Genomic DNA, 17,329 nt, shown 5'->3' on the forward strand with positions numbered 1-17,329 from the left:
ATGACTGGGGATTATGGAGAAGGGAAGTTACACTCAACAGCTTTGCTGTGGGGCTCTTTGCCTCATCCTGCTGGCCAGGAGTTGAATATCCCACTAGTAATTGGAATGACGTTGTGGACTCCATGTCATAGGAAAGAAAATGGCACACTCAATTTAAATTATTGACTATACCTCTATAGATTTGTTTGCATGCAGTTTTGATTCAAATTTTCCCCACTGGTTATGAGAAAACAAAAAACACAAGCCACATTGTGTCAATATATTTATTTGTAGTATTCCAAGACTCTCATAGAAAATTGCCTGATGCTTAAGTCTAACTGTCAGCAGCAGCTTTCTCCTGAGCTCTGAGGAAACTTGCTTTTTTCTGTGCAACGCGGTCTTTCCTCTGTGCCAGAGACATTTTGGCACGATTCCACCTAGGGGGATGAAAGGAGACAATGTAAGTATGTAACAGTCCGTGCAGTCACAATATATAGGTCTACAATGCAATGCGCCCCGACATAGAAAAGAACGCAAAACTTTACATATGGCAACGTGTATAGTTTCCATAAAGATTCAAATTAATCATTAAAATTTCTCACAACTGTCTATATCTATCTATATCTCTCAATATAATACCTCTTCTTTTTAACTTCTTTCTTGGGTTTCTTTTCATGTACAGGATTCTCTCGAATGGTAGCATGGGCCTTTTTGTAAATTTCTTCAATCTAGAAACAAAAAGAAAATCACAGTAAATTTTAAAGTCATGCAACGCTCATATAGAGCAGTTGCAAAAACATGGAAGGTTTCACAATATGCATTTTACTAGTTTATGTTCAGGCTACACATTGCTAAGAGATATCTAAATATACCCCTCATTTATTCAAGTTAGCCTAGTTATGCGATCCAAAAGTAGTACTTAGAAACCTCTGTTAAAATGAAATTCTGCACTTTTAAAAAGGCACATAAAACAAGTTGAGATCTGTTCATATAAAAGGGCTAATTAAAAATAGTTTGAATTAAAAAAATGTTTTTAAAAAATTGCTGGCAACTTGCAAGTATTTAAAAATAATTTTTCAAAAATAAACAAAATGAATTGCATAGCTAGGCTGCCTGGAGAAGCCAACTCCACCCCCACCCCCTTATCAATGTTTAGACACAGGTATAGTATTTCAACTGTTCACAGCTTTTAGGTATGCTCCAGCAGATAATCCCTATGCACTTTTGCATTCTACCAAATGATACAGCCATAGAAGGAAATTGTGTGTGTGGGGTTAGAGCTAAAACTAAAAAGCGTTAATGGTAAGGCACTGCAGTATACATTTCCAGGTAAAGTAAATCATATTTTGTCTCTATCCAACTTGTTTTATGTCCCTTTAAGGAAGGACAGAATTTTACAAAAAGGAGTATTAGTAAAGGACTTTTATATAAAAATTTAATTCAATAAATATCTACTTTTACAAGATACGACTCCATAAACATTTTTCAACTAAAAAAGGGACAGTCTACTTTAAAATGTTTTTTGTTTAAACAGATTGATAATCCCTTTATCATCCATTCCCCTGTTTTGCATAACCAACACTTACATTAATACACTTTTTACCTCTAGAATTACCTTTAAGCCCCTGCAGACTTGCCCCTTGTCTCAGTGCTTTGTTTTTTAGATTTTTACCATTTAGATTTTTAGCCATTAAGTGCTGGTTCTTGTGAACCCATTCTCCATAGAGTGCACACAATGTTTTCTTTATGGTACACAAACTAGCTCTGTCAAAAGAATTAAGCGGGGGAGAGGAAGGGATGGGGCCCTAAACTGTGGAATATAAACTAGAGGGGAACCCTACATTAATTGCTTGGAGGGGAGCCTCCACATCACAGAAAATAAAAAGGTGGATAAAAAAAATAAAAATTTGTGACTGGCTGCCAGTAATATAAAAATTACACCGCCCCCACTCTGCTACATAATTCTACCCGGCTAAGTTTAATCTTTAAAAAGACAATCTACTTGATTTTTTTTTTTTTTTATGATTTAAAAAGATAAACACCTTACTACCCATTCACCAGCTATGCACAACAGACACTGGCCTAGTTTGCATTGAGTTGGTAAAGTTTAAAAACTAGTGGGAACAAAAATTCTTCATAGACTTTAATGGAGATAAAAAAAAAATAAAAAAAAATCACCAGTTTCCAAACCGCCACCTCAATGGAAAGGAGACCATTGTTATTCTAATATACTTTATAACAGGAAAATCTTTCCCTAAAATCGTATCAACTTATTTCACTAGATCAGTTGAATTATTGAAAGCCCTAGAAGTGCATCCTCAGAGATTTGCAGTAAGCATTTCCAAAAACTACTGCAGGTCGCCTCGTCAGTGAATTTTATAAGATTTTCACAGCAAGACAGTGCTAGTTCATAAGTTTCATATAGATAACATTGTGCTCACTCCTGTAGTTTATGAACCAGTAGTAATTGGATACAAAGCACTGAGATAAGAAAGGTAAAACGTATATTAATATAACCTTGTTATGCAAAACGGGGGAGAGTAATAAAGGGGTTATCTATCTTTTAAAACAACTAAGCAAAATTGTTAACAGAAGTTTAAAATTCTGTGCTCTATCCAATCCATTACATAGAGGTTGTGGGAGGGAAAAAAAAAATTCACTTTAGATATAGGGAGATACAGTAACATATTGTACCCTTAAATGTTAAATCTGAAGGTTTATAGAAAACTATTCGCCCTCATTTTATGACCTACCAAGAAACTATAGTCTACTCTTAGTTCATATGGTCCCTCTGAAATATCAATACTGTTGGCTCCATTGTCATTATATTTGTCCATTTTTTACAATGGACCCGTAAGTAGCCCTTTTACCTAGAATACCTCATACTCTCCAATTTGGTTCCAAGAGCAGTGGATATACTTTCCTCAGGGAAAACTATCATTATGAATTACCATATAAAGGGATATTTCTAATGTGGATATTCAAAAAAGGTTTTTCCAATGCACAAGTATTATGCAGCTACACAAACCCAGTCTGATTGTTTAATTTTAGGCATGTTATGTTATATTGAGATGCTAATGGATTGTACACTTAGAAAAGAGAATCATACATTTCCATTTGCAAGTGTTACTTAAACCTCAAATGTAAATAAATAAAAAATAGATAATCCCTTTATTACCCATTCCCCAGTTTTGCATAACCAACAGTTAAAATACACGTTTTACCTCTGTAATTATCTTGTATCTAAGCCTCTGCAGACTGCCCCCTTATTTCAGTTCTTTTGACAGACTTGCATTTTAGCCAATTAGTGCTCACTCCTCAGTAAATTCACGTGCGTGATCTCAATGTTATCTATATGACACATATGAACGAATGCCCTCTAGTAGTGAAAAACTATTCAGATTATAGGCGGCCTTCAAGGTCTAAGTTGGCATATGAACCTCCTAGCTTTCAACTAAGACCAAGAGAACAAAGCAAAATTGGTGGTAACAGTAAACTGGAAAGTTGTTTAAAATGACACGCCCTATTTGAATCATGAAATTTTTTTTGGGACTTGCTTAATGTCCCTTTAAGTCTATCAAGTAGTTAAACCACCTTAAAACCTAGATTTAACATTTACTGGTCTCTAGTTTGGGCTGACAGTTTTTTGTTTTGCTTTTTTAAATAAAACCTATAGATTTCAGAGGATTATTAGAGCAGTCATGACAAACCCCCATTTAATAAGCCACCCTACACCACAAACAAGGTTTCTTAAGTGGTTTAAGCTTTTTATTCGTAATAAAAATGCTCTCTTAATCATGAAAGAAAAAAAAATTGGGTTCAATATCCCTTTAAAATGCTTCTAAAACCATACATGGATCTTTGCATCAACTCATTCTTGGTACAGATGGCTCACTGGCTGACTAAATCAGCAATATTGGTGCACAGTGACACATCCATTAGACAAAAAAAAACAAAAAACACCCTCTTAAAAAAATAACACCCTGCACACCTAACGCTCCCAGGAAATACAAAGTGTTTCAAGGTGCATATGACTCAAATAGTTTACGGTATTTAGACTACATACACTATGGACCAAAACACAAAAATTGCATCAGATCAATGGATTGGCTTTGCAACCTATATAAAAAAGGTATTACATCTATAATCTATAAAAGATCATCATCTACTGGCTCATGCAGTAACAACGCCCTCACCTGGTCTGCTGTGACGCCATTCTTGATGTACTGAGAGAACTGTTTCTTGTACGCATCCTCATCTTCCTCTATTAGAAGGCGCATGTAGTCAGACACGTTCTGACCCATAATGTGTTTACGGTGGACTTCAGCGTTGAACTCTTTGCTCTCACAGTCGTAGCCAGGGAAACGCTTGGTGCTAGGGAGAAGCACTAAATGATTAGCAAACGCTCCTCTCCAAGGGATCACTGCCCACAACCTACAGTAATCTAGACTATATAATCCCGTCTTTAAAGAAACATTACATACAGTAGAACAGCATAATCAAATGCTTTAAAAAAAAAAATTAAATCAGCAGATTTTTCCAAAAAAATTTCAGTTTGTCTCCTGTATCATGTGACAGCCAATCATCCAGACTCATAGGTATGTACTGCAATTGTGCACAAAATAGGCGTAAACTATGTGCACTATAAATGCCAGTAATAGGCCATAGTTTAAGGAACATAATGACAGGGAGGGAAGAACCCCACTCACAGTCTGCCCCATTAGAGGTACTTGTAATAAACTTAAAGGGATAGAAAAGGTCAAAATTGAGATGTGAATAGATGAGTTTTAATTTATCCTAGAAGCATTTTTGCAATATATGTCCATTAGCAAAAATGTTTCTAGCAAAAAGTTATTTTACCATCAGCAGCATACAGACATATGTTAGCACCCTGTGCACCAGCATTCAAACACCAACTTCTCAGAGTTAGTAGTGGCTCATATGGCACAAATTAAAGAGGCATGAAAGGCAATTTTTTTTCTACAAGCTTTTGCAAAGTTTACCTGCAGGCAGATAATCAAATAACTTATTAAATATTAGCCGTTCCCTTGTATTGGTCACTTGAAATCTGAATCTTTTCCAAACCCTCATTTAAACGAATTATGCAGTCCTATGATTGCTATCGGAATAGGTAAGAGTGCACGCACCTCCTGCGCATGTTCAGTAACTGCTCACATCACTAAAATATAACTGGCGACATCACCGGTATTTTCCGCTTTGCTCGCCGCGTGCACAGGCTACATTTTGAAAAAGCGGCACTAGTTAAAGTCGCCTGTCATCGCTTATACTGTGAAGACACAGTGCTCTGGTCTGCTGCACTACTACTATAACCAACAATCCCGCTCCGATTACGCAGGCCTTTAGTAAAGTATTTTTATCGCACATGCAACTTAGTCCTGAGAGAAGTGGTAGAAAAAAAAAAAAAAAAAAAAAGTATGCACGTGCATATAACAGTACACAAAGCGCATGCGTTCAGGAGCGTGCAATTGCTTCTCTTATGTAAATGTTATACTAATAAGCGCTTAGCTGCATTTTAAATACAAATGCATGGACACACAGGGGACTGAGGTTGGCACAGAGAAAGGAGGGATAAACGGCTTATAATTTTATTAATTTGCCAACTTTGTTTTCAAAATAAGGTATGCGATTTAATATCGTTTAGACAATAACTATACGGGAGAATCTTTAATTGTGTAACATACTTCCTTGCATGGCCCTTTAAAGGGACACTAAGGTCAGAGCATGCAGTTTTAAGAGACTTAAATTTACTACCATTATCAAATAATGCACAGACCTTTTACATGCACACTTTCTGGAGGCACCAGCTACTGAGCATGTGCACAAGTTCACACGGATTGGCTAATGGATGTCAAATGATACAGGGGCCGGCAAAAAAAAAAAATCTGCTTATTTGAAATTCAGAGTTAGTAATTGCATTGTCTTTATTATGCATTTGTTATTTATGCAATTGAACTGCATTTAAAGGGATACTAAACCCATTTGTTTCTTTCATGATACAGATAGAGTATGCAATTTTAAGCAACTTTCTAATTTACTCACACATTTCTTCGTTTTCTTGCTATCTGTATTTGGGGGAAAAAAAGAGGAGAAAAAAAAAAAAAAGAAATTTAAGCTTAGGAGCCGGACGATTTTTGGTTAAGCACCCTGGATAGTACTACATTTAGCCACCAGTCAGCAAGCTCTACCCAGGTGCTGTACAGAAAATGGGCAGGCTACTTGTTTACTGCATGAGCCCAAAAATGCTTAAAATTGCATGCTCCATCTGAATCATGAAAGAAACAATTTGGGTTTAGTATCCCTTTAATGGTCCTTTAAGTCTTTGCTGACAATAATAACCACCGCCAGCTCTAAGAAAACATGTCTGAATCCTGAAGCTCTTGTTGCATGTAACATATGCCACTGAAAAACAGTAATAAAAAATTACTATTAGTATTTTTGCTAATGAAAGTATGTTGAAAACATGTTTAATTTCATTTTTTACCTTTCTATCCCTTTAACTTAATTGTTGCTTTTGCTGCTATCAGTCCCGTCTTGAAACAGTGGAGTAACATCAGTTTGCTCAGTTCTGAGGGAATCATCATCTAGCAGCAAATATATCTCCTTTGTGAGGATTCGAATGTAGAAGTAGGTGGCTGCTTGTGCTGTTCAGAGCTTTTACCGAAAAGATCCAAACGGTACAAGCAGCCGTCTACTTCCACATTCAGACCCTCACAAAGGATCATGAACAAATATAATATAAATATATAAAACACAAACTGCTAGGGGTGAAGATTTAATTTGCTTTAAGGCTGCTTTCAAAATATTAGTATGCAGACTTAACTTTTGTTCTCTTGGTTTGTTACAATATATTGATACTGAATTTGTTACATTGCCGTATTCCTGGCATGCAAATTATAATATCTAGAGTACATATGAAGTTCTTACAAACTACTGATATTTGGATGATTTTGTATTAGAAGCAGATATGCATTACATGTATAACATATCACAAAGATATTTAAATATTGTATATTGCATTAGAAATTAAGTGATGGAAAACGTCACAGGTTTTAAAATCCGGTCCAGGATCTAAGCAATATTTTAGATGGACATTAAAGGGCCATAATACCCAAATGTTTGAACACTTGAAAGTGATGCAGCATAGCTGTAAAAAGCTGACTAGAAAATATCTCCTGAACATCTCTATGTAAAAAAGAAAGATATTTTACCTCAAAAGTTCCTCAGTAGCCACCTCCCATTGTAAAGTATTTCTAAGCAGCATTTTAGTGTGTTTGTCCTGGGACATCTGAAGGGATGAGCATTGTGCACTCTCATCTTATTTCACCAATCAGGTAAAGGAAGTTTACAATGAAATCTCATGAGAGTCAAGTCAAATCTCATGAGATCACAGTAAAAGTTCATGACCTCAGCACTGCTGATGCTGATTGGCTGCTGTTCATTTCTTTAAATTTTTTTACCTGCAGCTGGGAGAAGCTGAGTATAACTTTTTACACAGAACTTACTCTGCTGAGGAGATTGTGAGGTAAAATATCTTCCTTTTTTTATATAGAGATGCTCAGGTGATATTTTCCTGTCAGCTTTTTACAGTTAAACTGCATCAGTTTCAAGTGATTTAGCATATGAGTATTATGTCCCTTTAATTGATCACTTCTAATAAAGATGCGCTGTAACTAACTTTTAAATCTAGCTGTGCCATTCTAATAACCCAATGCTATGGCCGCCCACTTCAGAATATTTTTTAGTGAGCTAACTGTACGGTGCTCTAGCTACAAGAAAAAAAAAAAAAGCCATAGTGCTAGAGCGCCAATTGGAGAACAGTTAAAACAGCTCACAAAAAATATAAGTTTTAAAGTGGGCAGCTATCAGATGATGCAGAGGAGGGGTGGTGATTTGGGGTATTTAAAAAGCGTGCCAGAAACTACATTACTCACCTGTGAGGAATGGAGAGGCCGCCATCTACTGCTCCTTTCAATGCGCCAAATACTTTGTTTCCTGTGGTAGTTCTGGTCAGACCGGCATCCAAGTAGCATGAAAAGGCACCAGGTTGACCATCAATGCTCTCCACATTGTACTCGTCACCAGTCACTTCCACTTGGCCTTCATAGATTTTGTCAAGGCCAAACTTGTTAAGAAGCTGCATAAAGTTTGGCAATATTAGTATTCTCAAGAATGACCTAACAGAACCTATTAGTGTGGTACAAACTCTGCAGAACAACCTTAAAGGGACAGTCTACACCAGAATATTTATTGTTTTAAAAGATAGATAATCCCTTTATTACCATTCTCTAGTTTTGCATAATCAATTATATTAATATCTTTATTTTTTTTTACCTCTGATTACCTTGCATCTAAGCCTCTGCAAACTGCCCCCTTATTTCAGTTCTTTTGACAGACTTGCATTTTAGCCAATCAGTGCCGACTCCTAGGAACTCCACGTGCGTGAGCAGTGTTATCTATATGAAACACATGAACTAACAGCCTCTAGTGGTGAAAAACTCTCAAAATGCCCTGAGATGAGAGGCGGCCTTCAAGGGCTTAGAAATTAGCATATGAACCTCCTAGGTTTAGCTTTCAACTATGAATACCAAGAGAACAAAGCAAAATTGGTGATAGATGTAAATTTGAAAAATGTTTAAAATTACATGCCCTATCTGAATAATGAAAGTTTGTTTTGGACTAGACTGTTCCTTTAAAGGGACATGAAATTTTTTTTTTGCGATTTATAAAATTTGCTTCATTCCCTTGTTATCCCTTTGTTTAAAGGCATATCTAAATAAGCTCAGTAGTTGTGGATTGGTGGCTGCACATATGCCTCGTGTGATTGGCTCACCCATGTACATTTATTCAAAGGATATAAAGAATGAAGCAAATTAAATAGAAGTAAATTGGAATGTTGAAAATTGTAGTCTCTATTTGACAGTCAAACTTGGCACTCCAGAGGTTTTGGAACTACATTTCCCATGATGCTCAGTCAGCATGTCTGTTCTATCTGAATCAGTTAACTTATTTTGGGTTGCATGTCCCTTTAACTAGCAGCTGGCAATAGAAACAGTCCACCCTGCAGACAAGCCACCCAACAATCGCCTCTGACTAAAGCAAGTGTCAGAAACCTTGGGCCCCCAGATGTTTTGGAATTACATTTCCCATGATGCTGAGACTCTTTAGGCTGTCTGAGCATCATGGGAAATGTAGTTCCCAAACATCTGGGGGTGCAAGGTTGCTGACCCCTGGAGTAAGGCTGAACAGTAAATCTAATCAGATAGGAATCAAACTACAACTATTTTATATACACTGTAAAGTTCCCCGATTTGGTGCAATACAATAAGGTTACGTGTTATGGACCTTACACACTGATCAAAACTCAAATTCACATTATATACAGCTTCCTACTGCAGATGAGAACCAAACGGCCCATCTAACCTATCCATGTCGCCTACTGAAATAAAAGTTTGAAGGGACAAAGTGCAAAAAGAAAATGATTTAACTCTAAAACACCCTAATGCACTATTCCTTGAATACAACTATCAGGTTAAAGGAACGGTCAAATCAATTTCTCTTTCATGATTCAGGTAGAGAATAGAATTTTAAACATTCCAATTTACTTCTAATTTGCTACATTTAGATATCCTTTGTTTAAGAAATAGCAATGCACATGGTGAGCCAATCACAAGGCATCTATGTGCAGCTACTAATCCTATCTAGATATACTTTCAGCAAAGGATATCAAGAGAATGAACTAAATTAGATAACAGGAGTAAATTGGAAAGTTGTATAAAATTGCATGCTCTTTCTAAATCATGAAGAAAAAATGTGGGTTTCATGTCCCTTTAAAGGGACAGTCAAGTCAAAATTAAACTCAGGATTTTAAACAACTTTCCAATTCACTTCCATTATCTAAATGCACACTCTTCATATGAGCACTTTGAGGCACCAGCTCTTATTGAGCATGTGGAAAACTGAGCATATATGAATATGCATTTTGTGATTGGCTGTTGGCTGTCACATGATGCATAAAGAAAATGTAACTGACATTTGTCAAAAAAATATATATATAAAAAAATATCTACCACTTATTTGAAGTTAAAACAAAGTGCTTTTGCATTGTCTTTATTGTTCATGTATTAATTATGCAATTCTACCGTGTTTAGCAGTGGTCCTTTAACGCCTACAAAACGGTTAAAGCCAAAATTCAGAATAGCAATGATCTACTAAGGCCAAGGCAGCGGTTAGCGACCTTGGCTCTCCTGATGTTTTGGAACTACATTTCCCATGATGCTTAGACAGCCTAAAGAATGTCTAAGCATCATGGGAAATGTAGTTCCAAACATCTGAAGAGGCAAGTTTGCAGACCCCTGGCCTAGCGGAACTCATCTGGTAAGACAGACAACAGCTGCCTCCCAGCAGTGCATTGTGGCTTCTGAACCTATTCAGTTATGTTTTTCCACACAATACCAAGAGAAGAATTGATTGCTCTGAATCATAAAAGCTTAAAAAGGGACAGTTTACTCCAGAATTTGTTTAAAAACATAATCCCTTTAGTACCCATTACCCAGTTTTGCATAACTAACATGGTTATATTAATACACTTCACCTGTGATTACCTTTTAGCTAAGACTTGCAGACTTCTCTTATCTCAGTTCTTTTGACAGACTTGCACTTTAGCCAATCAGTGCAGACTCAAATAACTTCAGGGGAGTGAGCACAATTTTTATTTTTATGGCCTGCATGAACTAGAAGTGTCTAAATGTGAAAAACTGTCAAAATGCACGGAGATAAGAGGCAGCCTTCAAGAGTTTAGAAATTAGCTTAAGCCTACCTAGGTTTAGCTTTCAACAAATCCCACCAAAAGAACAAAGCAAGTTTGATAAAAGTAAATTGAAAAGTTGTTTAAAATTGCATGCCCTTATCTGAATTATGAGAGTGTCCCTTTAATTTAGGTTAATCTTTGCATTTACAAGACATACTGTACATTCTTGAATCCCCTTACAGCATTTGTCCAAACCAATTCAGGACTAGATTACCAGTGGAGCGCTAATTTATTGCGTACCTGTAAATGAGCAAATTTCACCCATTAACAGACGCGCAATAAATAACCAGCCATTACAAGTGGCTGGTTATTGCTACTGCAAGCTTGTGGTAGCAATTAGCGCTCCAAACATTAACCAAAGATCAAATCTCTGGATACATTTTCTAAATTGCACTAATGTCCTGAAAATACAGTGGTGTAGGGTTTTAAAATGAAAAACCATGAGCATTCTTATTTTTTTAAAGCATAACTGCACAAAGCAGTTAATGGGTTAAAGTTGACAGGTGTAGTATGTTAGAAAAAATAAAAAGTAATTATATATTCATATATAATTTAAAGTAACAGGAAACCCCAAGATTTTCCATTCATGATTTGGATAGAACATACAATTTTGAACAACTTTCCAATTTGCTTCTATTACATTTCCTTAATTCTCTTGCTATCCTTTGCTGAAGGAACAGCATTGCTCTATTGCAGCTAGCTAAACACATCTAGCTAGCCAATCACAAGAGACAAATGTGTGCAGGCACCAATCAGCAACTAGTGTAGGATATGTGCGTATTTATTTTCAACAAGGGATACCAAGAGAACGAAGCACATTTGCAATTAGAGTGAATGTAAAAAAGTCTTAAAAATGACCTGCTCTATCTGAATCATGCAGGTTTCATTTTGACTTTCCTATCCCTTTAAGATCTGCTGCGTGACTTATACCCTTAGCTGTGCTAGGTTCTCATGCAGTGTCTGACGGCATGAGAATGAGGCTCCCATTGGAGACTATGGAAGAATTCTCTCATGAGCACAATGCGAAGTCACGTTAAACAGTTAAATTAAAAAAAACAATTACTGCTCCTTGTGCACACTGATGCCCTGAAGAGTTAAAAGTATGAGGATAATTCATTTAGATAACGTTACTCTTAGTTTGAGTAATGAGCCTCAATCAATAAAACTAGTGAACTTTTAAGGTAACTAAGATCTTGCATTTCTTTAGCCAATATCCTGCATGCGCTAGTATAAAACAGTCACTTACCCTGCGAGCCAGCAGCAGGCCTGTACAGTAAGCTGCGGCATAGTTGGTGAGCCCACATTTGATTCCGTATTTTGGCAGCTCATGAGAATAAGCAGCACCAACTATCATGTCTCCTTCAATTCTGGCATAAGCAATCTAAAAAAAGTCAGAAAATATAAAGAGAAAAATGTTGAAGATTTACATAAAAAGTGGACATTTACAAATTCCTAGACTCTCAAACTGCAGTCATCTATAGCACTATTTTTTTTATATGGGATATTCCATGGTTAGTCTCGGTCAAAATTAATTTGACAGATTAGATGAAAGTAGAACAAACTGATTTGTGGACAACTGAACCAGTTACTCAAAAAACAGTTTAAAGCAACGGTAAAGTTAATCGATTATATTAATATTTGTAAGTAGATAATGGGCACTTCATCAAAATCATTGTAAATGATAAATTATATAAATAATTGACCTTTCATGTTATGCATTGCACTGTTCCTCCGCCCGTAACGCATTGTCTCTGTTCAATGACAAATCACGCTGTAGCCAATCTTATCGCGCCCCCTTTGGCATTCAAATCAGGTGGAGTTATTAACTTGGTGGATACGAAAGGGGGCGCAATACAATTGGCTACAGCATGATTTGCCATTGAACAGACAGACTATGCGTTACGGGCAGAGGAACAGTGCAATGTGTACGTATATTATATAATTTAGCGTTAATGATTTTGATAAATGAAAGTGCCCATCTAACTTTTTTTTCTTACAAGCATTGTTATATTAACTTGATCAGTACGATTTTAAGCTGCCCTTAATGGTTACTCAATGTTGAGCTTCCTGTACACAGGCAGGTATAAAATCTAATTTCAGTAGGTCACTTTAAAAGAAGGCTGGGGCTATCTATTCACAAAGCAACAACAACTGTATTTGCTTGTAAATGTATTTACAGAACCCGACAGGACTAAATACGTGTATAATATTTAGGAGACCTGGCTTAAAAAGATAAAATCAGAGCTAATGTGGATTTAACAATCTAAATGAATAATTCATGTTAAAGAGATAGTCTAGTCAAAAACTAACTTTCATGATTCAGATAGATCATGCTATTTTGAGCAAAATTTACTAATTTACTTCTATTATCAATTTCTTTGTTTTGGTATCTTTAATTTAAAAAAGCTGGAAAGTAAACAGAAGGCGGCCCATTTTTGGTTCAGCACCTGGGTAGCGCTTGCTGATTGGTGTCTAAATGTAGCCATCCAATCAGAAAGTGCTACCCAGGTTCTGAACCAAAAATGGGCTAGCTCCTAAGCTTAAATTCCAGCTTTTTAAAATAAAGATACCAGAACGAAGAAAAAAAAATTGATAGCAGTAAATTATAAAGTTGCTTAAAATGGCATGCTCTACCTGAATCATGAAAGTTTAATTGTGAATGGATTTAGGCTTTAATCATTAAAAAAGGTACATTAAACAGATTGTGACATACATACACAAAAAGACGCACTCAACCAGGAAATGAATAGTGTAATAGCTTGTTCTATGGCTAGATACCACCCTAGAAGCAGCCTCTTTTTGCTCAAACTGTGCCTTTCACGGAGAAGAACTTATGACCCTGAGGGAAGTCTCCCCAAGAGTGATGTGGGAAACCAGACGTAGACCCGTTGCTCAATCTGCTTAGAGGGATAAGGCTGCACCTCAGACGTGGCCCTCACTAGGCCGAAACTTATGTCTCAGTGTTTGCAGTTTCTCTCGTTCAGAGAGGGATTGACTGGTATGTCTAGAGTGGAATGTATTTAGTCAGAACCACACTGATATACTACAGGAAAGTTGTACTCTGCGAAAGGCACATGTTGAACAAAAAGAGACTGCACCCAGGATGGTAACTAACCTATGATACTGATCGTTCCCAGGTTGAGCGGTTCTCTTTTTTACACACACACACACACACACATACAGACCGTTTACTAGTTTAACCATTTGTTTTTTCTATTTCAAACAGTGGTAGTGCAAACTGCACAAGCTTAACCCTGCTACATATCCATCCCTAATTGGCACCAGCACAGCTGATAAGATACTGCAAGACCATGCAAACTCTTTAACAGAATGACAGCAAGAAGCCTAGAGAGGAGTATTATAATTACAAGGTTTCTGTCCTTTCATCATAACCAACATCAGACAGCCACTTCAATGTTTACTTTGACTAAAAGATTTCAGTGAAACATCACAAACACAAATGAGTTGAGAAGATACCTGGCAGATGATGTCTCTATTAGTGACACGGACAATCATCCTGTACTTGGGTGTATTGTATTTGTTCTTGTCCTGGATGACCAAGCGCTTGCGAGCATAGTAGTCAGTCTTGCCCTCTAGAAAACAAAAAATAAAAGTAAATCACTGTAGCAAAGAAAAAACCATAATCACCTGCAACACTGAACAAGCTTACTAACCTCTCCTTCTGCGGAACTTGACCTGGTACCTCTTGAAGTAAGCCTTGTTCTTGACAACTTTAACAAACCCCTATAGAGGGAAAGCATGAGTAATAAGTTTATACACCACCAAAAGATGTATGAAGAGCTGAGATTTATAAAAGCATGTTCCCTACACTTATGGGAGATATCTCACAATATAACACTAGCGTTCAGCATGACGTATACTTTATAACTACACAGGACTGTGAGTCTTATACCTTTAATGAAAGGAAAAAAGCACCAATAGTATGGCACTATTTTTTTTTCTTAGTTGGAAAGCCCTATAGACCAGCTGAATTTAAGGGGTTTAAGTTAACTACATTAAATTGATACTAACCCCAATTTTTTTTCTTTCGTGATTCAGATAGAGCATGCAATTTTAAGCAACTTTCTATTTTCCTATTAATTTTTTTGTTCTCATGTTATCTTGATTTGAAAAATCAGTAATGAAAGGTTAGGAATCGGCCCATTTTTAGTTCAGCACCTGGGTAGTGCTTGCTGATTGGTTTGCTACATTTAGCCACAAATCAGCAAGTGCTACCCAGGTGCTGAACAAAAAATGGGCCAGCTCTAAAGCTTACAGTACTGCTTTTTCAAATCAAGATAGCATGAGAAGAAAAATTAATAGGAGTAAATTAGAAATGGAATCATGAAAGAAAAAAAATGGTGTTTAGTATCCCTTTAAGAGCTCAGAGACAGGCAGTATTTCCAACAGTTAAAGGAATTAGCTATTTCCAGCTACACAGGTCTCTATTTAAACTTAATTGTTATAGTAAATTCCCAGGACCATAAAATGTGTGTTGAGAAAAAAAGAGTACCAAGCATTAAAAAAACGATACAAGTTAGACTCCTACAATTAAACAATATTTAATAAACTTTTATACAATAACACATATACATGACATCAGGTGAGATCCCCAATAGTGACAGCTTGTCACAAGCCATACAAAAGATGCAGTACTGTAATGTTGTACCTATTGCATTTACAGTCAGAAGATTATGCATTTAATGTATACAATTCACCTTCAAAGTAGCTAAAAAATAGTTATCCTAGTCCACAATCAAGGGAAAGTGCCTTAAGCATTGCTAAAGTTCATGTAACTCCAATAATAAGCATTTATATAGAGGTAATATAGGGACACTAACAGTGCAGTTATGTTTGTTATTGGAAATGCGCAATTACACTTGTATTTAACCCACGCAGGAAGGTTAACATAACTAATTTTATTATGTGACTGTTCGTGGGAAGCAGCAGCAGCAGTCAGGAAGGAGCCAGCTAGTGAGCGGAACAGCAGCCATTAGGCCACGCTGGAACCCTGCAGATCTCCTATTTCTATCCAACACCATCCTCATCATTAAAACAATGTCAGCGGCATCAAACCGCACAGCACATAGTAGGGAACATGTATGTATTTATTGTTGGGTAAATTACTCCGGTTTACTGACCATTTCGCCGCGATTTGTCCCGTCGGGGTGAGGACCGGAGAGTCACAGCGCAACGTAAGGGCGCTGGAGGACTGGGAAAAGGCCGTGCGTGGTGCGCCTGCGCAGTAAGTAGGCTGCGGTCTGTCGAGATGCGAAAAGAGAAGGATCCTGCAAGAGGAGAAGACGTGTGTTTATAAAGTATGCTGCCACCTGCTGTCCGGAAGTCGGAAATACTAGGGGCTTTCTATAAAAGTGAGTTAGGGCCACGTATTTATATTTTTATTATACATAAGGTTTGTAAATGCTTTTGACAAACTATATCAATTAAACAAGATATATTAGTATTATATAAAGGAACAGCAGCTCGTTTGCTTTTGTAGCAGCTGTGTGTTATTATATTATAATAAGATAACAAATAGAAATAGATGATCATGTGACTTCAAGGTAATCTGCAACCGCGCCTGTGCAAGGATGTTTGTTCACCTTGATAAATCGTATCCGTTAATGCTTCTTAATTCTTATTTTTTAAAAGTGGTAAATAGATTAGTTAAATATAATCCCCAACTGTCCGATTTTCTGTCCTGCATTGCTCAATGCATTTAAAAAAAAAAATGTGAGGTTTAATATTCCTTTAACAGTCTCATCTTATTTCTATCACCCACTATATTAAAGGGACAGTCTATTCCAGGATTATTATTGTTTAAAAAAATAGATAATCCCTTTCTTACCCATTCCCCAGTTATGCACAATCAACATATGCATATATTTTTTTACCTGTGATTACCTGCTTGTATCAAAGACTCTGCAGACTTCCTCCATATTTTAGTTCTTTTGACAGACATGTATTTTAGCCAATCTGTGCTGAGTCCTGACTCATAAATAACTCCACAGGAATGAGCACAATGTTAGCTATATGGCACACACGAGCTAGCACTATCTAGTTGTGAAAAACTGTCAAAATGCACTGAGATAAGAGGCACATTTCAATAGTTTAGAAATTAGCATATGAACCTTCCTAGGTTTAGCTTTCAATAAAGAATACCAAAAGCAAATTTGATGATACAAGTAAATTGGAAAGTTGCTTAAAATTGCATGCCCTATTTGAATCATGAAAGTTACATTTTTGCTAGGCTGTCCCTTTAAGAGCTGGGCTACATATATAAGATCAGCCAGATGTAGAATATTAATGTGCCAAGGAGGCATTCTATTGATAAAGCCCCTAACAAACTAATGTTGTGTGTGTATTTGTGCAATTTACTTATTAGGTGATTACAGAGTCCCGGTGTGGCTATAAATCATACTGACATTTTAGTAAATTGTGTGCATGATTTATAAAAAAATATATTTTATATATATATAATTCCAAGTAATAGATCTGCACTCGCTGGACTTTCAAAAAACA

At 36.5% G+C, this 17,329-nt stretch overlaps 1 protein-coding gene across 1 annotated transcript; it reads right to left on the reverse strand.

Moving 5' to 3' along the window:
- Positions 1 to 249: 249 nt before the first annotated feature.
- Positions 250 to 16,077, reverse strand: RPL5 (ribosomal protein L5). The gene is made up of 8 exons (XM_053693994.1): positions 15,949 to 16,077; positions 14,482 to 14,551; positions 14,285 to 14,400; positions 12,054 to 12,188; positions 7,932 to 8,134; positions 4,176 to 4,353; positions 619 to 707; positions 250 to 416 (listed from the first exon to the last, which is right to left on the reverse strand). Exons 1-8 carry the CDS (start codon positions 15,949 to 15,951, stop codon positions 314 to 316), a joined length of 897 nt encoding a protein of 298 aa, XP_053549969.1. The 5' UTR covers positions 15,952 to 16,077; the 3' UTR covers positions 250 to 313.
- Positions 16,078 to 17,329: the final 1,252 nt, after the last annotated feature.

Source organism: Bombina bombina, chromosome 10, assembly GCF_027579735.1.
Source record: "Bombina bombina isolate aBomBom1 chromosome 10, aBomBom1.pri, whole genome shotgun sequence".
NCBI classification, from domain to species: Eukaryota; Metazoa; Chordata; class Amphibia; order Anura; family Bombinatoridae; genus Bombina; species Bombina bombina.

Coding starts and splice junctions, on each gene's coding strand:
- RPL5 (XM_053693994.1), bottom strand. Junction 8,135..12,053: donor GCCTGCTGCTGGCTCGCAGG/GTAAGTGACTGT, acceptor AACTTTATGCAG/CTTCTTAACAAGTTTGGCCT. Junction 708..4,175: donor ATGGCGTCACAGCAGACCAG/GTGAGGGCGTTG, acceptor TTTTGTTTCTAG/ATTGAAGAAATTTACAAAAA.